Source organism: Tamandua tetradactyla, chromosome 10 (assembly GCF_023851605.1).
Source record: "Tamandua tetradactyla isolate mTamTet1 chromosome 10, mTamTet1.pri, whole genome shotgun sequence".
NCBI lineage: Eukaryota > Metazoa > Chordata > Mammalia > Pilosa > Myrmecophagidae > Tamandua > Tamandua tetradactyla.
Genome location: NC_135336.1, coordinates 9995337 through 10020103, shown reverse-complemented (window position 1 = coordinate 10020103; position 24767 = coordinate 9995337). Strand labels below are relative to the sequence as shown.

Below are 24767 nucleotides of genomic sequence, written 5' to 3'. Positions count from 1 at the left end.
AGGAATACATTGTATAAGATAGAGGCCATGGTCATATGGTCATTGATCTAACATTTCTCAGTCTCTTTTATAGAAGAGAATTTAAAGTATGTCCTATGGCCTTCATAAGAATCATCCATGAGAAGCTTTTTTTAAATGAAGATCCCTAAATGCCCTGCCTTAAAATTATAGATTTTAAATTTTATTTAAAATTTAAATATTTTAAATGAGTTATTTTCTGTTTTGATCAAGCATTTAATCCAAAGGAACATGTGGAAATGACAGAGACAAATTTCAGTTATAGGTTCCAAAAACTTCCTAAGAATTACAGAAGAATTCAAAAATATAATGGACTACAATTAGATGATGACTCATCACAGGTTACAACGAATGGTTCCAGGCAGTAATCCTGGGGATCGGAAGAGACTTGAAAAGATGGACTTCCCAGTCCTTCTAATCCTGATTTCATGTGATCCAGTTTCATGATAACTGAGTTGGGTTATTTAAACTCTCTAAAGGCCTACGCTGGCTCCTTATGAAGCAGTGTCCAAAGAAAGAGCCTAAAGATAGGGCCTTTTCTTCCCTATACAGAAAAAGAAACCCATCTATTATTTGTTAGTTTCTATAAGGACTCGATGAAACAACCAACCCAGAGTCTTTCGTTCACTATTGGCCCAAGGCTGGAAAATAAATTTGTGCCCATCATCACTGACATTCTCTTTCCGAGTACCTGAGTTAAGGGAAAGAAGCGGGATCTCCAGTGACTTGGGTATAAAGGTTATGAGAATGTCCTGTGTTTACACACACTGCCCTGAGTGCGATGTGCCCTGTGAATACTACTGATGTCAGTGGCTCCTCCCATTGCCAAAATTTTACGATTCTGTCTAACAGGCTATCACAAAAGACAATGTGAACAATATAATGTTCTCTTCAACTCATTCTGATAAAGAGTTGATAGATTACCCAATAATGCATGACTTGCATTTTAATAGATAATCAAAAGCCATTCGCTTACCTGAGGCATCATTTTGCAGGATCCCAAAGATGCAGAGACTCATTACATACCACAGAAGTCCCATCCTGTCAACATACATACAAAGGTAAGGGTGAGTCCTTATTACTCTCAACTTCTTAAATAATAAGTAATGAATACACATACTAACCAATGGACTAGAAACTGTTCTAGGATTTTTACACTAACTCATTTACTAATCACAACCAACCAATAAGATAGATAGGCTCATTTAAATCCCCATATTGTAGATAAATAAACCGAGACAAGTTTAAATAACTTGACCAAGATCACTTGGGTGGCAAGTGGGAGATCCATGATCAAAATTCAGCAGTCCAGTTCCAGAGCTGTCTCTTAAGACTGAACTGTAACTGCCTACTTAAAAAATATTCACCTGAATTTTTTCATCAGGAGTCATACTTCTGCTAGATAAATTTGACTTTTTTACTTTCTTTTCATTTCCCTGGTCTATTCCCAATTGGAACTATTTTATGATCTGGACACTTTTCTTTCTTAGTGATGAATAGAAAGCCTAGAATCCTGGATTCACATTTGGTCTGCAGTCCATTGCATTTTGAATTTATAGTAAGGGGAAATATTTAAACCTCAGGTCCTACTGCCACTACTTTCTCCTTTCCTCGCCAGAAGAGATAAACGATGAGGCTGGGGTCCAGTTTCTGGATCTTTAGCCTTCTTATTGATAACCAGCTAAAACAGGAAACAAGCATACCCATGACCTACACTTGATCTTTACTGCAGAAAGCCTAGAGATTTAAGAACTTTGTGAAATATTTCTTTCCCTACTATCTTATAAATATCTGGTCCTTGATCATTGCTGTAGGTTTACTCATTCTGAAACCAGGAGATTACTGAGAAATTCGGTGCTCAAGACCTCTGCTTTCTGTTGTGAACACCATGGCCATAGAAAGGTTCTTAAAGCAGTCTTGGTGACTTGTCCAGCTCATACTTTTAGTAAGTGACAGAGCTGGACTTTGTACCCAAGTCTGTTTAACTACAGAATCTATGACCTTATACTTTAACCTATGTTAACAGTTTCACTACTGCAAAGATCCACCAACCTAAAATGGCCAAAGAGGTACTTGATAAATAAAGTGCCTATAATAGATTAGATTGTGTCCCCCAAAATGACATGTTCAAGTCCTAACCCTACTTCTCATGACTGTGATCGTGGATGTTTGAAGATGATAATAGTTAAATGAGGTCAAACTGAACTAAGGTAGATCCTAGTCCAATACAACTGGTGTCCTTATAAGGAGAGGAATTTGGACACAGAGGGACAGAGGGAGAAGACAGATATGTGATGGATGCAGAGGCTGAGTTATGACTCAAGCAAAAGAATATGATGAATTGCTGGTAAGCCGCTCCCAGAACCCTACACAGCTCAGAGGAAGCATGATGCTGCCAATACCTTGATTCAGACTTCTGGCATCCCAAACCGTGAGACAAATTTCTGTTGTTTTAAGTCACCCCACTTGTGGTCTTTTGTTACAACAGAGCTAGCAAACTAAGACAGCGATCATATAACTTACCATCTAAAATGGGACACCTTTTAGAGTGCTAAATTGAAACGAAAGGTATGAGGTGGCACTGCCCAGGCAAACGAGGGTGTTTGTTCACATTGAAGGATGCTGCAGGTTTCCAAAGCCTAGAGCTCCTCTGTCACTTCTCTTGACCACACATCATCAAAAATATCCGCTTCCTTCTTTAGACTGGTTGTACATATATCACAGATGAATTTATTATATCTCAAACCTTTTTATCTCAGAGATTAAATGCCTCTTTCTTTCCACCACTGCCCCCTTCCAATTCTTATACAATTATCTTAAGGAAATCATCTTCTCTCCATTGATTTATTCAATAATACATGTTCAAGCATACCTATGAGATATTGCAGGTTTGAGTCTTGACCACCAAAATAAAGCAAATTTAACAATAAAGCAAGTCACCCAAATTTTTTGGTTTCCCAGTGCATATAAAAGTTATACTGACACTATAGCATAGTCCAATAAGCGTATCATAGCATTATGCCTTAAAAAACAATGTACAAACTTTAATTAAATTGTGGTATGGAGACATGAAGTAAACACATGCTATTGGAAAAATGGTGCCAACTGACTTACTCAATGCAGGATTGCCACAAACCTTCAATTTGCAAAATATACCTCTGTGAAGCACAGTAAAGCAAAGCACAATAAAGCGAGGTATGCCTGTACTGAAAATTTGCTGTTTACAATTTACTCTGACATAACTGCAGGGGGACTCTGGTGAACAAGATGAAGGTATTTGTTTAAAGGCATTTGTCCTCAGTAGAGTGGATAAGCACCATGTAAACCATTCCAATATCACCAACTACGCATAGAGCATGTACCTGTGGAGGTTGACTATAAGGGGTGGAAAGATTTATCATTCTTAAGTTCTAGTGCAAGGCAAAGTTTAGCAGGAATTTAAAACGATACAAAAAAAAGTAACTGAAATCCAAAGTAAACAGAGATAAAAATAGCCTACTCAGAGAAGAACAGATAAGTGCTGCTGAAGATTTGTAAAGGAAAGGGATACTCCAGCCAAGGCAATCAAAGAAGACTCAATACAAGAGGTGGCTTTTGGACTAAGCAAGTACTGGTCTGGACATTTAGAACTGAAGCAGAAGTAAGTATGGGAAAAAGAAACTCCTAGTGGAGAATAAGGTACGGAAAGCATGGAGCATTAATAGGAAATGCTCTATAAATAAGTCAGTTTGGCTCAAGCACAGAGCATTAGAAAAAGAACTATAGAAGATTTTGTTGTAAAACAGGGGTCATTAGGATCAGAATATTGCAAGGCTTTGAATAACAGGCTAAAAACTTCAGATTTAATTTAAAAACAAGTAAGGTGTGCTGGTTAAAAAATGCTATGTACCCCAGAAAAGCTATGTCCTTTAACCCTGACTCAATATTGTAGGGTGGGAATCTTTGATTAGATTGTTCCCATGGAGATAAAATCCACTCAATTGTGGGTGTGACCTTTTAATTAGATGGAACTATGTGGCTCTGCCCTTCTAAGGTATGTCTTGATTGGTTTACTGGAGTCCTTTAAAAGAGGAAACACTTTGGAGAGAGTCTAGATGCAACAGAGCCAACAGAGCCGAAATGAGACCCAGAAATTTAGAGATGCAGAAAGAAAACATCCCTGGGGAAGCTGTTTGAAACCAGATGCCAAAGACCCCCAGTAGATGTGCCTTCCCAGCTAATACGACCCACTGGCCTTTCTTGAGTTCAGGTGTCATTCCCTAGACACCTTAGTTTGGACATTTTTTATAGTCTTAGAACCGTAAGCTTGTAACTTAATCCATTTCTTTTATAAAAGCTGTTCTATTTCTGGTATAGTGAATTCCAGCAGCTTTAACAAACCAAAGCAAAAGTTAAAAAAAAAAAATCCATTACCATATATACAACCTAACATTTCCCCTGCTAACTTTATTCAGATACATATTTCATTACTGTTAAATCCATTCACAGTGTTGTGCTACCACCACCACCATCCATTCCCAAAACATTTCCATTGTTCCAAATAGGAACTCTGCACATTTTAAGCCTTAACTTCCTATACACCAAACCCGTTCCCTGGTAACCCATATTCTAAATTCAAAAAATCCATGGAAATTCACTACACAAGCAGCAAATCCTAAATTGCACTATGGACTATGGTTAATATTAACAGTACAATTATAAAATGTGCTTTCATCAGTTGTAACATATGTATCACATGAATGCACGGGGTTAATCATATGGTGGTATATGGGAATCCTGCATTTTATGCACGATTCTTCAGTAAACCCACAACTCCTCTAAAAAAAAAAAAACTCAGAATCACCAGAGGCCTCTGAGCAATACAATCATCAAACGGTGTCCTATGCAGATCATTCTGCCAGGCATGTTTTGGATGGATTGCCACTAAATTCTGTCCTGAAATCATTCTGGCTCCAGAATCTGTCATCACAATAATTGCTATTCTCCTAGCTTTGTGCCATCTATAAACTTGATCGGCATGCCACCTATGTCCTCTTCAAGTCATTAATAAAAGTAATTAATAATTCTGCATTAATCCTTGTCAGCTGAGAGCAACTAGATACTCATTGCAGATTCAGGACACAGTAAATTCAGCCCCAACACTCAGCTATGCTCAGCACTTTGGCCTTGTAAATTGCTTTTGGCTATTAAAAAAAAACAAAACACCTCACACCTCTAGAATTTCCAAATTTGCCTGTTTATAAGCCACTGAATTCCTTAGGCAACATTTAGAAGACATTCTAATTAGTGTGATTGAGGGCCTTAATTAATATTCCCATGAGTAACTGCATTACACATAAAGCAGCAGGGAGTCAGGTCACCAAGGTAAATCTAATCTAAAGATAACCAAACTCATATGCGAACACAAATCCAGGGTCAGCCCTGCCCTGTGATGAGTTAGAATAAAGCAGTCCAGAAAGAAAACGTGACTGTGCAAGCTGGTTCCTAGACTAAAGGTACTAAGGCTGGCTGATCTGAAACCTCAGAGAATTCTGGTTCATTTAACATCATCTTGCTTTCATTTCAGCCTTAGAACTTTATGGCAAGTAGTAACACATGCTTAGTTTGTGTTTCTTAGCAGAGAGGAGACACATGGTATTTTCAGAAATGGGAAAACTGGCAGAGCAAAGGAATTTACACTTACTTTAGATTATCGTGATGAGGCATAACAGACCCTTTGCTTAAGATAATTGGAATTTTTATATAATAAATTTCCAGTCAGGCTTCCCTCCATCATCCATTTTATTTGCTATAATATATATTTCCCCTCTTAGGTGTCAATATTTCTTTCATATTCTTTTGCATGCTGTATGGTGGGGTCACATTTCATTATTTTTCCATCTGAGTATCCCGTTATTGCAGCAGTATTTGTTGAATTTTTGTTTATTTGTTTTTTGTTTGTTTGTTTTGCTTGTTCATTTATTTTTTCAGACATGCATAGACTGGGAATCGAACCTGGGTCTCCATGGCAGGTGAGAATTCTACCACTAAACTACCCCTGCACCCCTAATTTCTAGCATAGTTAATGTTATTGCTTCCCAGTATATCAATTCGGATCCCTATGGCATCAAGCAAGAAGGTCCTTCTATGTACTTATTTCTATGTAATACGCAGTGATGTTAACGAAGAATGTGCTCAGAACTGTAACATCTACACCTGCATGTGTGTCTTTCTATTGCCTGCCTCCCCTAGGTTTGATAAGCTTTGAGATCTCCCTACCTCTGAGTCAGCCCTGACCATGGGATTCTCCCACTGGGACAGTGGTGACAAACTGCCCCAAGGCTGGTATTAGCTCTGGACTACCAGTTGACTAAGCTGCAGCCTTCCTATGGTGCATCAGTGTTTCTCCAGGCCACAGGATCTCTCCCTTGGTTTCTCGATTCAACATATAGGATGTAGGTCCCAAACTCAGATCACAATCACTACTCAAAGCCCACCAGTCTGGTTGGGGTGTGGACCTTCAGCCAGTGCTTGTCAGCCTTCTTTCCAGGAGCTGACACTTTTCATTTTGTTCCCTGTAAAGTCCTGCTTCAAGCTGGATGAACCTCCTATAAGCATAAGGTTGCTATGACCTGCTTGATACCTGCCATGGTTGACAGATGCCCTTTTCTGTAACCTTCTCACTGAAAACTTGGCCACTAATTCTATTCTAAACTTGGCCAGTGTAGAGTCAGGCCTTCAGTCAGAGCATTTTCTTGAATCCTAAACCCATTCAGATCCTTCTTTTTCCCTTCTCTAACTTACAGATGAAGTTGCAGCCATGCCTACCTAAGACAGTACAAACAAGCATTTGAAGAACACAGGACCAGTCATCAATAATCTCACTTTACATAAAAGGAAATAACATTTGTTAAGAAATCAGGGTTGTTTTCATCAGCAACTTTTTATCTAGTTTATAGAGTTTTTTTTTTTTTTATGTATTCTTAAAAAGGATCCCTGTGCAAAATATTTCAGAATCCAGTATTGACCTTTAAAAATAGTTGTTGGCAAAAATAGAACAGGGCTCTGATTCTCGGTAAAATGAAGTAAAGCATAGGATATCATGCCTTTCCCAATGAACGCAGCTATAAAACATGGACAGGATGCACGGAACAAATACTTGAGGATTCTAACAACAAATAGTAGCAAGCAGATTACAGACGACTAGAATTTGAAGTATCCATGAACCAGCAGTGTGACTGCCATTCTTTTTCCCTTCTACTGAAGTCAAGTCACCTCAAAACCTTGACTGTGGACAGGAGACCCAGGAGAAGCACTCTACTCCAGTGCAGGCTCTGCATATAAGAAAGGCTTCTCTTGGCTTCTCTTGGCAGGGGCGGTGGCAGTAGCAGCAGTAAGGGCCTGCAGGCAACTCTGAGACAGGGGAATGTTCACCACCTGTAAGAACTGTGTTTCCAAAAAACCAGAGAGACCCCCCATTGCTTGTTTTCTATTTCTCTATTCCCACCACTTGGTCCCAAATGCAGGTGCAAGCAGTTGTAGAAAGTGTATAGCCAAGTGAGATTTAAAAAATAAATAAATAAAATAAAAAGCCCAGCTTTCTAGCCATATATCTGTAATGAGAAGCCCAGGCAAATCAAAAAGCATTGTGTAGAATGGGAAGAGGGAAGAGCTTACGAGAGGGACTCCCATAAAATCACACATGTGGGAATCTAATTCTCAACAGCATACGAAAGACTTGACAATAGAGCTAGACTACTTTTAAAGTGTCAGGATGGCCTCAGGGAGGCACAAATATAGGACAAACCTGAAGAGAGCTCTGAAGAGTCTTTGCAAACAGGACTAATAATGAAATCACTTAGAGAAGGCTCCTCAAAACTTGCAGTCTCAACTTAGCCAAGCAATTGCATGCTAAAACAAAAATATCAATACACTTTATAGGATTTAAATAAGACCCAGAGCCCCATAATATTATATTCAAACTGCCTGAGATATAATACAAACTTACTTTATATATGCTCAACCAGGAAAATCCCAACTCACACAGAAAAAAAGTAATGAACAGATACCCACAATATGACACACACACATATTGGAATTATCTGAAAGAAATTTTAAGAAGTTTTTACAAAGATACTCTAAGAATTAAGAGTGAATGAAAAAATAAAAAGTACCAGCAAAGAAATAGAAGCTAGAAAGAAGAACCAGCTTCTTGGATATTTTTAAACTAAAAAAATAGTTACCAAAAAATATTAAATGATCTGAGTAACAGAATGGAGAATGACAGAAGATGGAGATAGTAAACTTGAAGAGAGATAGATATCATTCAATCTGAAACACATAAGACAAGAAATGGAGAAAAAAAATGAAGAGAGCTTTAGGGACCTGTGGGATAATACCAGAAGGTCTAACATTTATACCATCAGAGCCCCAGAACCGAGGAGAAAGAGTGGTGCAGAAAAAAAATATTTAAACAGCTAATAACTGAAATCTTCCAAAATTTGCATAAAGATATACAAAAGACAGATGATAGATAGGTAAATAGATAATGATGTAGATGATAGGTAATAGATTCAAGACACTCAGTGAAACTAAAACTGTAAAAACCCAAAGAAATCCACAACCAGTTACATCATAATCAAAGTGCTAAATAATAAAGTCAAAGGAAAATTGTGAGAGTGCCCAGAGAAAAACATATTCACCAAAAAAACATTTATTGGTGAACCATAATTTCAATGACTGTGGATTCTTATCATAAATCATGGAGGGTTAAAGGAAGTATGAGAATGGGGAAGAGAAGAACTCTCAACAAGGAATTCTATACCCTGTGAACATGTCCTCCTAGACGGAATTATACAAAAACGTTCTCAGATAAAGAAAAACTAAGAGAATTTGTTTCCAGCAGACTTGCTCTTAGAATTGCTAAAGGAAGCTCTTCAGTGAGAAGGGAAATGATGTGAAGGAAATATGGAGCATCAGGAATGAAAGAAGAGCAACCAAAGGGTAAATATCTCAGTAAATATAATAGATTAATCACTCCCTCACGAGTTCTTTAAAGCACAGTTGATGTTTGAAAGCAGAAATTGTGAAATTTTCTGATGGGGTTTTCACTGCATATAGATGTAATATACAAAACAACTAAAACGTAAAGGAGTAAGGGATCTTTATGGTTTTAAGTTTTCTACTTTCTAATAAAAGTTGTAAATATTGATTCTAAGTAGATTGTGAAAGGTTATGTATATTAAAATCTCTAGTACAACCACTTAAAAAAAAACTTAAAACCATAAGATATGAAATAAAATGAAGCAGTAAAAAATGTTCAAATAAACCTTAAGAAGTGCAGGAAAATAAAGAAAGGAAAAATAGAGGGAACAAACAGAAAACAAACCAAAAAATGAATCAGTGAACCTAAATTCAAACATAATAATTACATTAAATATATAAAGTCTAACCACATAAACTGAATGACAGAGATTGTCAGAATGGATTTTTTAAAATATTGACCCAATTATAAGATATTTATAAGAATCTAAAATCAAACTAAATTATATAAGTAGGTGAAAAGTAAAAGAATGGAAAAATGTACCATGAAAACACTAATCAAAAGAAAGCTCAAGTTACTGTACTAATATCAGAAATAATATTTTAGAGCAAAGAAAATTACCAGGGAAAAAGAAGACATTGCATAATGCTAAAAGGTTAATTTATCTAAAAGATATACCAATCCTAAATATGTATGTACCTAAAACCAAGTTTCAAAATGCATGAGTAAAGAAAAAAACTGACAAAATTGAAACAATAAACAGACAAATCCACAATTAGAAATCTATAGAACCAGGTGACAGAAAATCATCCAAATACAGAGGAATTAAATAACACTGTCAACCAACTGGATCTAATAAACAGTTAGAGAATACTCCACTCAACAAAAGTAGAATAGACATTCTTTTCAAGTACACAAGGAACATTCCCCAAACTAGCTCAAATCATGCACCATATGTCAAACCTTAACAAATATGAAATAACTGAAAACATGTTCTCTAAACATGAATTAATCTAGAAATCAATAACAGAAAGAAAACAGGAAAATATTTGAACACTTCTAAATTAAAGAATATACTTCCAAATTATCCATTATTTATGGGGAAATTAGAAAATATTTTGAACTGAAGAAAAATGAACATATACCAAATGTATGTGACACAGTTTAAAACAGTGAAGTCAGCAGGGAAATTTATAGTAGTAAACGCTTATGTCAGAAGAGATGAGTCAAATCAATAATCTAGACTTATTATCATAGGAGCCTAGAAAAAAAAAAGAGCAAAATAAACCAAGCAAGTAAAGTAAGGAAATATTAAAGATCATAGTAGAAACAATTAAAAGAAAAAATTAGAAAAAATAAAACTTAAAGTTGATGTTTTGAAAAGAATAGTAAAATTGATAAACCTGTAGCCAGTCAACCCAACAACAAAAAAGAAGACACATATCCCTTAAATTAGAAATTAGAGAGGGCATATCACTACAGTTGCATAGACATTAAAATTATAATAAGTTAATATCAAGAAGTCTAGGTACAAAAATTCCACAACTTAGATGAAATGGACCAATACCTCAAAACCCACAAACTGCCAACACACACTCAAAGTGAAATAGACAACTCGAAGAGTCCTGTAACTACTAAAGAAACTGAATTTGCAGTTAGAAACTGGAGTGATTTGAAACTGTATTTACCCCAGAAAAGCATGTTCTTAAAGTTCACCCATTCCTGTGGGTATGAACCCATTGTAAGTAGGACCTTTCGATGAGGCTACACAGTTAAGATGGGACCCACCTGGTTCGGATGGGTCTTAATCCTATTACTGAAGTCCTTTAGCAAACAGAATGACTACAGAGAGAGAGGGAGGAAGCCATGGAAGCAAGGAGCTGAAATCAATGAAACCCAGAAGAGAAGGCAGAAAGGAGGAGATGCTGCCATATGTCTTGAGATGTGGTTGGGGAGCCCAGGATTGCTGCAGTCAGTCTTCAGGAAGAAAGCTTCGCCTTGATGATGCCTCGATTTAGACATTTTCTGTCTCAACAAATTAAAAAATAAATTCCCATTGTTCAAGCTGAACTATTCCATGGTATTTGCTTGCAGCAGTCTAAGAAACTAAAACAGAAACCTTCTAAAAAAGACATCTTTAAAGGTTTTAATGGTCAATTCTACCAAACATTCAAAGAAATAACATTATTAGTTCTACATGATTCTTCTGGAAAATAGAGAAGAAAGCACTGCCCAATTCATTTTATGAGACCAAAATTACTCTGATTCCAAAACCTGCCAAATATAGCACAAAAAACCTACAGGCCAGTATTCCTCAGGAATATATTTGCAACCATTGTCAAAAAAAATTAGCAATCAGCATCTGCAATATATATATATATTAAATCACAACCACGCAGGGTTTATTTCAGGAATATAAGGTTATTTCAGCATTAGAAAATTTATCAATATAATTTACCATTTTAACAATCTGAAGAAAAACATATAAACATATTAATTGATGTAGGAAAAACATTTTGCAAAATTCAACATCCAATCCTGACAAAAACTTTCAACAAACTAGGAATAGAAGGGAATCTCCTAAACCTGATAAAGTGATTCTACAAATAAATAACAGCTAACATCATACCTAATAGGGCAAGTCTTATCCAGTGCAGTATGGCTACTCACAGATGACATGATTTTCTGCATAGAAAATGTCAAGGAATCTACTAAAAAACCTCCTTGATCTAAACAATGAGTTTAGCAAGGTTGCAGCATATGTGGTCAACACATGAAAAAAATCAATCATATATACTAGCAACAAACAATAGGAAACAATTTTTTAAAAAAATACCAGTTACGATAGCTAAAAAAAATCTGAAATGCTTACTAAAAGTCCAACAAAATATGAAAGCGTTTTGCTGCTGCTGAAAACTATAATATGTTAATGAAGGAAATTTAAAAAGAACTAAATGAATAGAAAGATGTGGTAGGCAGAATGCCCCCCAAAATATTCACACCTTAATTTTTGGAACTTTTTATGTTAAATTGCATGACAAAGGGAACTTTTCCAATGTAAATGTTTTGATGGTGTAGATCTTAAAATAAAAAGATTATACTAGATTATCCAGGTAGGCCCAATCTAACCACAAAAGTCCTTAAAAGCAGAAAACTTTCTCTGGCTGAAGTCAGAGGTGCCACCCAAGTCAGAGAAATTCAAAGCAAGATAAAGGCTTCACCCCCCTAGTTTGAAGATGAAAGGGGCAATGTGTCAAGGAATGCAGGTGCCCTTAAAGAGACAAGAGAGGTTATTAGCTGACAGCCAATAAGAAAACAGCACTTCATCCCTACAGCCACAAGGAAATGAATTCTGTCAGAAACCTGAATGAGCTTGGAAGCAGATACTTCCCTAGAACCTGCAAGACAGGGTCTTGCTGACACCTTGTGATCAACCTTGTAAAACCCTAAGCAGAGAATACCTAAGCCACAGTGTACCTGTACATCTGACCCACAAAAACTTAGATTTTAATGGGTGTTTTTGTAAAGTCGCTAAGTTTTTTTGGTAATTTGTAATGACAGCAATAGAGAACTAATAGATAAGCCATATTTGTGGAAAGACTCAACATAGAAAATAAGTCATTTCTCCCTGGATTAGTTTGTCACGACTGCTACCACAAATTCCACTCATCACAGGGAAGCTGGAGGCTGGAAATCAAGGTACCTGGAGGCCATGCCTTCTCTCATTCATGCATTCTGGTGGTGGCTTCTGGCAATCAGTCTCTGCCTCTGTCACCTGGTAATCTGCCTCTTCCTGTGGCTTCTACTTGTCCTGCTCAGTCACCTGCGTCTCTGGGTACATTTCCTCTTATAAAAGTCTTCATGTTGGATTAAGGCCTGACCTGATTCAATTGGCCTCATCTTAATAGGATCTTTGAAGATTCTATTGACAAATGAGTCTACACCAACAGGGCCAGGCCTTAGGACCTAAACATGTCTTTGTTGGGTGCATGATTCAATCTACCATACTCCACAAACTGATCTAGGTATTTAATGAAATTCCAATCAAAACCCTGCAAGATTTTTTGTATATAAATAAAGACACGTTGATTCTAAAGTTTATATGCAAAGGGTCAATCCTAAAGAACACCTAGAGCAATATATAAGATTCCACAAGGGTTCCATTCACTTAATTTTCCAGAAACTGACAACCTTCAGATGGATCCCTGGACCAGATAATTCCTGAAACCTAGAGGACCCAGCCTCTCCAGAACATCAGATAGTTCGATCTCCCTACCGCATATTATTGACAGCTCCTTCCAACATGAAAAATTTAGAATGGCCATAGCCCTCAAGAATGGAATAGAAAGATCAAAGGTGATGGTTGATTTATACAGAGAAGATAGAATTTAACAAACGAATATGATTGCTGAATTATTAAATTGATAACTCTTATTCTCCAGTATCTTAGAGTAGCTAGAATTAAAAGCCCAAAGATGGAAAATTGTAACCCATGCCACACTCTGAAGTATGTTCTACAACATATGTTCTACTAATTGTAGTGCTGTGCTTTGAAATTATTGCTCTCTTGTATATATGTTATTTCTCACAGAAAGGACAAAAAAATGTCAATTGTGATGATAAAAAAATATTTATGCCTTCTAGCCTCCTATATTCTGGAGCAACTAGAAGGAAAAATCTGAGAGGACTGAACAGTAGCCCATGACAAACACTTGGATATGTCCTGTGTTTTTTCGTACTTTTCAGAATGACTGAAATAAAGAACACTAACAGTATCAAGTGCAGTAGAAGATGCAGTCACGGGGACTTTTATACTGGTGGGAATACAAAATTGTACAGCCACTTTGGAAAACTGTTTTTTCATTAAGTTAAACAAACATGTACCATCAGGTTCAGCTATCCCATTCCTAGGTATTTACCCAGAAAAATAAAAATTTATTGTGCCAGTTTGAATCTATTATGTACCCCAAAAATTCCACGTCCTTTAATCCTCACTCAATATTGCTGGATGAGATCTTTGTGATTGTTTCCATGGAGATGTGTCTCCATACATTCAAGGTGGGGTTGCTTACTGGAGCACTTTAAGAGGGAACAATTTTGGAAAAACCTTATGAGCCACTGGAACCGATAGAGCCAACACAGAGCCCCGGGGAAGCCATTGAAGGTTCCTGGAAAGAAAGCTAGCAGATGTCACCGTGTACCTTTCCAGCTGAGAGAGAAACCCCAAATATCATTTGCCTTCTTGAACCAAGGTATCTTTCCTTGAATGCCTTAATTTGGACATTTTTATAGCCTTGTCTTAATTTGGACATTCATAGCCTTAGAACTATAAACTTACAACTTAATAAATTTCCCTTTTAAAAGCCATTCCATTTCTGGTATCTAGCATTCCAACAGCTTATAAACTAACACACTTACATTCACATAAAAACCTAAACACACATTTATAGCAGCTCTATTAATAACTGCCAAAAACTAGAAACAGTTCAAATGTCCTGCAAAAAAAGGAAATAAACAAACAGACTCTGGTACATCCAAAAAACAGAATATAATTCAGTAATACAATGCAATGAGCTATTGATATAATAACTTGGATGAATCTCAGAGGCATTATATTGAGGGAAAGAAGCCAGTCTTAACATATTACCTACACTACAATTCCATTTAAAAGACATTCCCCCCAAAAAGACAAACCTAGAATGATGAAGAATAGATCAAGGGGTTATGGGTAGTGAGAGGGTGTAATTGCAGAAGGTTGATAGCACAAGAAAGATTTTTGGGGGAATGAAACTGTTCTGTATCCTCATTGTAATGATGGTGATATGATTATACATATGTATTAAAACTCAAGAATTGGGGCGGGCCATGGTGGCTCAGGAAGGCAGAGCTCTCACCTGCCATGCCAGAGACCTGGGTCCGATTCCCAGTGCCTGCCCATGTTAAAAAAAAACACACACACAACTCAAGAATTGTCTCCAAAAAAAAAAAAGTCAATTATGTTGTATGTTAATTATAACTTTTTTTAATGTGGCATGATTTTTCTTTTTAAAAAGCTCAAGAAGTGATTTGTGAACCCTTTTAGGCAGTTTAAATAAATGAAAGCTGTTTTAACCTAAATATGATTTTCTATTTTCAACATTTACTCTGGAAATAACTCAGTCCTGTCTTTAAGTACTGAATGTTCCAGAAAACCCTAGCAGTAGAAGTACATAGAGATCAATGAACTGTCCCAACTTTCGGCTCATTAAGCCAGAGCTGCGAACCTCTGCTGATGCGACAGAGAGACAGAGTTCACACCAGTAAAAGTTAGCACGCTTCTCAAGATATTGCCTCTCCCCTTCTTACTAAATAACTTCAAAGTACTTTGAACTCCAAGAGGACATGGAAGCCTGAATAGACTGGGAGCAGACTGATTTCACTGCTTCTTTAATATTTCGAATAGCAACATGCTCTGCGGGGTAAGGGAAGAAATAGCATCATGCAGTCATGGGGAAAAGAGAAATGGGTTTTCAGTGGAGGTGAAAGAACACTTGAAAAAGAACTTGGAGTTCGGAGTTTGAGTGACCTCAGACAACCTGATAGAAGAGGAGAGGGACATCCATGGGGACCAGTTAGGAAGTGCTGTACCCTGGTTACTGTCTTGATCGAGTTAAGAATGATGTGCCAAGGGTTTACAGGCACTGCTTCATGAGGGAATGAAGAGTAACCTCTTCCTAAGGGATGGACAATTTGAAGACTAAGTGTTCTCTACTTACAGAGACAATAAGGTTAGTTGGGAAGACTGTGCTCGATAATTCCTGTAGAATACTTAGAACTGTTCAGACACACAAACAGATCTCAGCAAATGCTGGTTACTATTTGCTCTTATTTAGTGAAATAATGCACACAAAACACTTAAAAGACTCTGACGCAGCAGATAAAAGTGAGCCATCATTACTATTATTTACAAAAGGGTGCCCAAGTTACTCAGGTCAAGTTGATCATTGATCATTAGGAAAAACCTGCCACATCCTGCCCTTTGCATGCATGAGGACCAAGTTCAGTGCTTTGTTCCTCAATATTTCAGAGAAGACATTTGTGGCAGTAAGTCTGGACTTTATTTATAACTTACAGAAATGCCATGATTGTTGATAGACTCTACAATGAAACTTGAACTTGGAAAAAACCCTGGTTCAGGAGGTTTCCCTTCTCTAGGCCTCAGATTCCTCATTTTAAAAATAGCTGTTGTAAAAAAAAAAAAAAAATCAACAAATGGTACTGCAATAATGGAGCAGTCACCTGGAAAAAGAATGAAATGTGACCCCCACCATACTGCATACAAAAAAAAGAAAATAGCTGCTGTAGAGGATCAAATGCTGCACGTGTAGAAAGGGACTCAATAATTATAAAGTGCTAAACCTATATAAAGGATTAGGGCAATTGTTCTTTATAATAAAATTAGCTGGAAGCTCTGTTTCTTTTTTTTCTTTTTTTTTTTTTTAACATGGGCAGGCACCGGGAATCGAACCCGGGTCCTTGGGCATGGCAGGCAAGCACTCTTACCTGGTGAGCCACTGTGGCCCACCCAGCTTTGTTTCTTAAGGTTTAAATTTTAAAGAGGTTGAGGTCACAGCAATTTTTTTGTTTTGTTTTGTTTTGTTTTATTGTGAAAAATAGCATATATACAAAAAAAGCAAAAAATTTCAAAGCACATCTCAACAATTAGTTGTAGGACAGATCTCAGAGTTTGGTATGAGTTACAATTCCACGATTTTAGGTTTTGCCTTCTAGCTGCTCCAAGACACAGGAGATTAAAAGAAATATCAATATAATAATTCACCACTCCTACTCATTTGTTAAACCCTACCTTCTCTGTATAACTCTACCCTCTCCTTTGATCTTTCTCCCAATCTTTAGGGATATCTGGGTTATGCCCACTCTAACTTTTTTTGTTGGAAGGAGGTGTCAATAATATGGCTTGAACTAGCGCGTGTTCTGGAGAAGCTGACCCCTCTGGATTTCAGGACTTATCTGGCCTAGAAACCCACCTGGAGATTGCAGGTTTCTTGAAAGTAATCGTCACAGTGATCTTAAAGGCAAAAAAAGAAGCATTTTTAAAATTGCTTAATTCAAGTTATAACAAGGATTATCTTTAGGGGTATTGACAAGGAAATGCTGGTAATACTCTATTTCTTGGTTTGGGTGGTGGTTATATGACTGCACATTTGTAAAAATTAATCACATGGTATACTTAATCTTCACACACTTTACTGTTGCTATGTGATGCTTCTATAACAAAAATTAAAGACAAAATATTTGCTTAATTGAAGTTAAAAGGTGGTTTAAAACTCCAGGGGGTGATGAAGGAAAGAAAAAGGATTTTACACAGCCCTATAAACCAAGATACCAGATTTAATACAACACAGGATGTGCCAGGGAGTCATTCCAAAAAACCTCACGGCTAGGAGCAAGAATGTCTATGATGGCTGTTTCTAACATTCCTTCTAATTCACTCAGAAAATATCTTTAAAGCTCTGGACACAGTCTGGAAGGAAGAGGGAAGGAAACTTTCCTGTACTCCCGGAGCTTGCAGTCACAGGTCATACAATACACCAGCGCCTAAAAACCAGAGGCTGCAACAGAGGCATTTCCACACCTGTGAGAGGACAAGGGTGAGAGCAAATCACCAGGGAAAGCGCAAGTCATGTGAAGTCCAAGTAGGAAATCAGGCGAACTTATAAACACAGACACAAAACAGTCCTATCACCTTGTGGATGAAGATCCAGTCACTTTCAGATTAGGAAATCAATTACTTTTCCCAGCACAGAGAAACTTCTTAGGCATCTGAGGTTTTCTGTCGTTAAATTTCATACAAAGACATTGCCACTATAACCTCTCTAATTCAAAGAATGGTCTGCACATCACACAATCCTGTCTGCAGGGCTCACAGGGTAAGACACCATCTTCAAACTGCTAGAAAGGCCACAAGTAATAAAATTGTGGCCAAGTTTTTCATAGATTTCCCCATTAAGACAGCATGCTCTAGGCTTCTGTGTCTACAGCATCAAACTTCATTCAAAGTTATTTGACCATGGACCCCTTTACTGCATTATAGCTATTAGGGTGCCACTGGAAAATACTGACAACAGTGAAGGATCCAATTAGGGAAAGGCGAGTCCAAACCCACATACTCAGGGCAGTGCCAATCCAAAAGATGCACAGGCTTTTCAAATCAACCAATTCCACATGAGACTAAATTCGCTACCAGTGAAAGGGAATGATTCTTAATTTTTTCACAGCCTCATTCAATGCTCACCTCCCCTCTGCAGCCTTTCCTGATTCTTTCTTGACTTGCCACAAAAGAAGAGGAAATTAACTATTCCTTTTCTAACAACTCTGGGCAGGTATCAGTACCTCTCTCTCTCTGAGCCCTGAGAAATGTCTACACTGTTCTGTTGTCATTCAGGTTTTTGTCTCATCACCCCCTCCCCTTTCTTTTTGGACAGGGACTCCAAGTATGTGTGCCCAGAACCTAGTCCAAAACCATTATACAATAAACACACATAAATATAGGGCAGCTGATGGGACATATAAATAATTTCTCCCTAGGATGTGTCAACTCCTGATTTAGTTTGCTCTTGATTACTTATTAACTGTGTGCCCTTGGATAATCTGCCTAATCCCTCTGAATCATTGTATATTATTAATAAAATAGGGTTAATAAATATTTACCTCATAGAATGCTCTAAGGACCAAATTAGATAATATGACAAAACTGCCTCATTAGTGGTAAAGGGGTATACAAATATGAGGTGATGATGCTTGTATTTTATACAGATATTGACATGCATACAACATTCTTTTTTTTATTTTTAATTTTTTTAAACATAACAACATACAAACACAAACATTCTTACCATATGACCATTTCATTCTTGATATATAATCAATAACTCACAATATCATCACATAGTTGTATATTCATCACCATGATCATTTCTTAGAATATTTGTATCAATTCAGAAAAAGAAATAAAAAGAAAAAAGACAAACATTCATATATACCATATATGAATGGTATATTACCATTCATATACCTCCTTACCCCTCTCTCATTGATTGTTAGTATTTCCATCTACCCAACATATTTTAGCCTTTGTTTCCCCTATTTTTTCTATACTTCTTATCACTCCTTTTCATTGATCACTAGCATTTCAATCTACTAAATTTATTTTGACATTTGTTCCCCCTATTATTTATTTATTTTTAATCCATATGTTTTACTCATCTGTCCATACCATAGATCAAAGGAGCATCAGACACAAGGTTTTCACAATCACACAGTCACACTGAGCAAGCTATATCATTATACAATCATCTTCAAGAAAATGGCTACTAGAACACAGCTCTACATTTTCGGGCAGTTCCCTCCAGCCTCTCCAAAATACCTAAACTAAAAAGGTGATATCCATATAAGGTGTAAGAATAACCTCCAGGATATCCTCTCAACTCTGTTTGAAATCTCTCAGCCACCGACACTTTATTTTGTCTCATTTCTCTCTTCCCCCTTTTGGTCTAGAAGTTTTTCTCATTTCTCATTTCCTTGATTCTGAGTCCTAGCTCATTCTAGGATTTCTGTCCCACATTGCCAGGGAGGTCCACACCCCTGGGAGTCATGTCCCACATAGAGAGGGGGAGGGCAGTGAGTTTGCTTGTCATGTTGGCTGAGAGAGAGAGGCCACATCTGAGCAACAAAAGAGGTTCTCTGGGGGTGACTCTTAAGTCTAATTTAAAGTAGGCCCAGCCTATCCTTTGCAGGGAAAAGTTTCATATGAACAACCCCAAGATTGGGGGCTTGGCCTATTGATCTAGTTGTCCCCACTGCTTGTGAGAATATCAGGAACACACAACATTCTTTAATGAGGCAAAAGGCCACCCAGAGAATGAGATCTCTTCCAAGGCCCAGGCCAAATAGAAGACACCATGAGTTCTGTGACGCTCATCAAGATCCACTACCTACAAAACGTACCTGTCTCCAGAAATTTGATTTGCATGAGCTAAGCCATCTTGGGCTCCCCACACAATCAGCTGACCTCTCCCAGAGTACTTCCCTGTCTCATTTCCACCCTGAGATTGTCAGAAATTGGCTGGCTCACTGGAGACCATCTACCCAACAAGAGCCTGACACCTTCCTATTCAGGGGTCTTAAAGCTTCAGACAGTTCACGCTTAACATGCTGACCCCGCAGCATCCAGGAGCTCCTCAATCTCAATTGCACAGAGGAATAACAAGAGTAAGGAGTCCCAGGCCCTAGTTCTGACTCTTGCATTTGCCAGCTCTGTGATTTTGTCCTTATGCCTCAGTTTCCACAACTTGTTCTATTAAGACAAGTTAAGGTCAAGAGTTAAATTAGGACTTTTGCCAAACAACTTCCCGCATACCAGGCCAACACTGTGCCAAGTGTGAGAAAACAGCAGGGTTACCACATGCACAGTCTCTTCCCTCAGGTGTGCACAGTCTGCTACAGAACAGGATTTATGAGCCATCCTCTCCCATCCCTAGCCCCGTCCCCAGAACACTAGGGTAATAATTCCAAGTTTTCCTGGAAACCCACATAATGCAAAACTAGTGAGTCTAGGTCTGAACTGAAAGAAAATATCATTGCTCTGAATCTAAAGTGTTAAAGAAAATCCCCTTAGGAACTAACACTGAGAGGGTCTGTGTGAGTCTGTGTCCTGTTGAGAAAATTCTATGACTTCTTTCACTGATTTTTGGGCACCAGCGTCATCCTGACAGGTGGCAATGTGTACCCACCAGTCCCATAGTCTGGGCTGTGACCTCAGTCCTCCAGATCACGGTTTGCAGGGATGAGTTCAGGGACCAGAGAGGGCTGGCCACAGACCTTTTCATAGGCAGTTGGCATTTGGTAGCTTTATTGCAAATAAAGGAAGATCATGCAATCCCCCTTTCATCACAAAGAGAACGAGATGGATTTTAATAGTGCAATTATCTACTGATCCATAAACCTCCAAAGACTCAAGTGACCCTAATTTCAACAAGTATGCCTTATCATCACCATACAGGTATTTACAAAAAAAACCTATGCCCTCACAGAGAGCTGCTCAAGCAGTACTTAATAGGAGGTTTTAAAATACTTGGACTAGCAAATTGGGCAGGAGGGAAGAACATATATACTGAAAAAGTACTGACACAGTAAGGGGAGTGGGGGAAGCATTTGTGAGTTCACCATAAGCTCTTCAGGGGCATTTTTTTAAAGCAAGGCCAATAAACAGTAACTGAGTACCTACTGTGTGTACCCCCTATGCTAAATAATAGGAGCCAAATACATTTTAACATGCCCCAGACATCTAAGAACTCACACCTGGTTGGGATTCCTAACATGGAGCAAATTAAGTAATCTCTCAGTGCCTCAGTTTCCTCATCTGTAAAATGGGAATAATAATAGTATCCACTTCATATGCTTTTTTGAAGATTATATGAATTAATATATGTAAAACACCTAAAAGAGTGTTTGCAATATATATTCTTTAACTATGTAAAGCAGTTTAGCTGTGGTTGCGCATGCTATTATTAAGTTTACAAATCAGTCCAAGCAAAACACTATAATGAATTACTTGCACTGGGGAGGGACTTGCATGACCAGGAGGTGGGGGGGGGGGGGTAGAGCTGGGTTAGGGGTGGGTGGGAAGGCTTTCTGAACAAGCTGGCCTTACAGCTGGACTTTGGATACAGGTAGCATTCTACCTATGTCCAAAGTCCAGCCCTGCATGAAAAAAGGACAGTCCTGCATGAAAAAGAAAGGAATTTAGGGCTATCTTAAAACAAAAGAAAACAAACCTTATTTGTTACCACTGAGGACAGAAGTAAAAGGAAGATGTTGAAAATTGCTAATTGGATGAATATTTTCATAATTCCATAACCATAAGGCAGGAATAGTAATTAAGAATAGAAACGTTATTCTGTACCTCATTTCAAAGGCATACACTCCTTGGAGCTGCTAAACATACCAACGCATTGGTTACCACATTCTGGCTAAGTCATAGTACAAGTGATTACAGGAGTTAATAGGACATTACCCAAGAAATGGGCCGTAAAAGTGTGCTTGATTATTATGACACCACCAGTTCAAGAATGAAAGCCTTACTCATTAACACAAAAAATATTTTTAAAGCACTTTGCCACTTGCAAAGTGTTTTTTTCATGCATATACACATTTAAACCTCTCAAGCTTGCCAGAAGTTTGGTATTTAATAACAACCCCATTTTACAGAAGAAAAAGATTTACCCAAAGTGTGACAGATACTAAACTGTGATACCAGCGTTCAAATTCCCATAACCTGACACCAAATCTCATGATCTTTTCATCATATGCTACCTCTCTACTCTTGCTATCATTACATTAAAAGTGTGTACCACATTTTCTAAAATTGAGAGTGTTGATTATACAAGTAAGTGAGGATAATATGAGACATGGAGAGCAGGGTCGGACCAAGATGGAGGTGCAGGTGGTACAGGCAGTGTAGGTGGGTCACCTCGAGTCTGACGCTTTCCTGGTTTGTCTCAACCATCCCCTGAGCACAGAAAAGGCAGAGGTGATGGGGCTGTGCATAACGAAGTTGAATGATGACCAAGGAGTGACCAAAATTTGCACATACAGAACAGAAATGTGCATGGTTGCTGAAAAGGCTGACACTGCAAAAATTCTTCACATTCATTCCATTATTGTCTTGCCCCATTCTGATAAGAGGAAGGACTGAGTGGAAATTTCTTCAGAGTAGCTAGCTGTCTACAGCTAGGTGGAGAGGCTGGCTGAACTAACCGGTTGCCCCATGGGAGTTGTGGGCTGGTATCATTCCCATCCTCTTACAACTGTTTGGCTTTCACATGTCAATGTTTGCACACAAGCCATGTACCAGATGATGGATCAAGGCTTTGTAGGGCTTATTTTTTCCCGTTTCATAGAAGGCAAAAACACAAAGAATGACCGGGTTCTCTATACTTGTTTCCAATCCATATCAGCCCCAAAGAGCTCAGAGTATAAAAGAATTGAAATCCCAATCCATATAGCACCTCATGTCACCATTGGGAAAGTGTGCCATGAATCAGCAGTAGAGCTGCCCAAGATCCTATGCCAGGAGGAACAGGATGCATATAGGAGGATCCACAGCCTTACACATCTCAACTCAGAAACCAAGATCCATAACGGCTCAGTGTTTACCAAGAATCTGTGCAGTCAGATGCTAGTAGTCAGCAGGGCTCTTCTCCAGTGGTTGGAGAACAGACTGGAGCAAAACCAACACCATTTGCAAGAGTTGCAACAAGAAAAGGAAGAACTTATGCAAGAACTTTCTTCCCTGGAATAAAGGCAGGAGACAAAATGGGGAAAGATGAAAATATCAGGATGTAAGATTAATTAACCTAAATCAATTATGAAGAAGAAAGTTGGAGGACTCCCGTTACCCAATTTTAAGACTTACTATAAAGCTACAGTAATCAAGATTGTATGGTGCTGGCAAAGAGACAGAAACAGAGATCAACGAGCAGAATAAAGAAGCTGAAAGTAGACCCATACAGATACATCCATCTATTTTGACAAAGATGAAAAAGCAATTCAATGGAGGAAAGATAGCTTTTTCAGCAAAAGTTGAAACAAATGTGAAAACACATTTGTTGAAAAGGCTATCCTTTGTGCTGGAGCCATTGGACAGGCAGAAAAAAAAGAACCTCAATTTACACCTCACACTTTATACAAAAATTAACTCATCGTGGAGCATGGACTTAAATGTATGGCACAAAATCATAAAATTTTTAGAAAATATCATGGAAGAAAATGTTTGGGATATAGGGCTAGGCAATGAGTTCTTGGATTTTACCCCTAAAGCACAATCCATAAAAGAAAAAAAAGTGATATATTAGACCATAAAATTAAAAACTTTGGCTCTGAAAAAACTTAAGAAGAGTAAAAGACAAGTTACATATTGAGAGAAATCATTTGCAAATCATACAGCGCACTGATCTAGAATATATAAAGAATGTTCAAAACACAACAGTGAAAAAACAATCCAATTAGAAAAAGGTCAAAAGACATGAAAAGAAATTTCACTGAAGAGGATATATGGATGGCAATAAGCACTTGAAAAGGTGCTGAATGAAAGTAGTCGTCAGGGAAATGCAAATTAAAGCCACAATGATATCAATATATACTTATCAAAATGGCTGAATTAAAAATAGTGATAATACCAAGTGCTATACCAACATGGACAAATTGCACCTTTCATACATTGCTAATGGGAATGTAAAAATGGTAAAGCCACTCTGGAAAACAGGTGGAAAATTTCTAATTATGTTAAGCACACACTTAGCATTCAACCTACCAGTTGCATTCCTAGACATTAATCCCAGAGAAATGTGAACCTATGTCTGCACAAAATCCTTGCATATGAATGTTCATAGGAGCTTTATTCACAGTAGCTAAAAACTGAAAACAACCCAAATGTCCATCAATGGGTGACTAGTCAAACAGTGTCATGGATGGTTAAACAAACAGTGTTACATCCATAACACAGAATGCTACTCCGCAATGAAAAAGAACAGGCTATTGACACATGCAACAACTTGGGTGGACCTGTAGGGCTTTATGCAAAGTGAAAAATGACAATCTTAAAAGGCTACATACTGTATGATTTTATTTATGTTACATTCTTGAAATGACAAAATTACAGAGATGG

At 37.7% G+C, this 24767-nt stretch overlaps 2 protein-coding genes and 1 pseudogene across 4 annotated transcripts in view; 2 read left to right on the top strand and 1 right to left on the bottom strand.

Annotated features, from left to right (window-relative positions):
* Positions 1 to 24767, bottom strand: part of IL1RAP (interleukin 1 receptor accessory protein) — a 152196-nt gene that overhangs the window by 96045 nt on the left and 31384 nt on the right. For all 3 annotated transcript variants that reach the window (XM_077117878.1, XM_077117879.1, XM_077117877.1), the window contains one exon: positions 995 to 1059. In XM_077117878.1, the coding sequence (XP_076973993.1) occupies positions 995 to 1059 (65 nt within the window). The remainder of the gene's footprint in view (positions 1 to 994; positions 1060 to 24767) is intronic.
* LOC143648208 (uncharacterized) overlaps positions 15638 to 24767 on the top strand; it is a 42289-nt gene continuing 33159 nt past the window's right edge. The window contains exon 1 of the transcript XR_013158443.1: positions 15638 to 15807. The gene's annotated coding sequence lies outside the window, so the exon portion shown is untranslated. The remainder of the gene's footprint in view (positions 15808 to 24767) is intronic.
* On the top strand, positions 22533 to 23402 carry LOC143647801 (lys-63-specific deubiquitinase BRCC36 pseudogene; annotated as a pseudogene).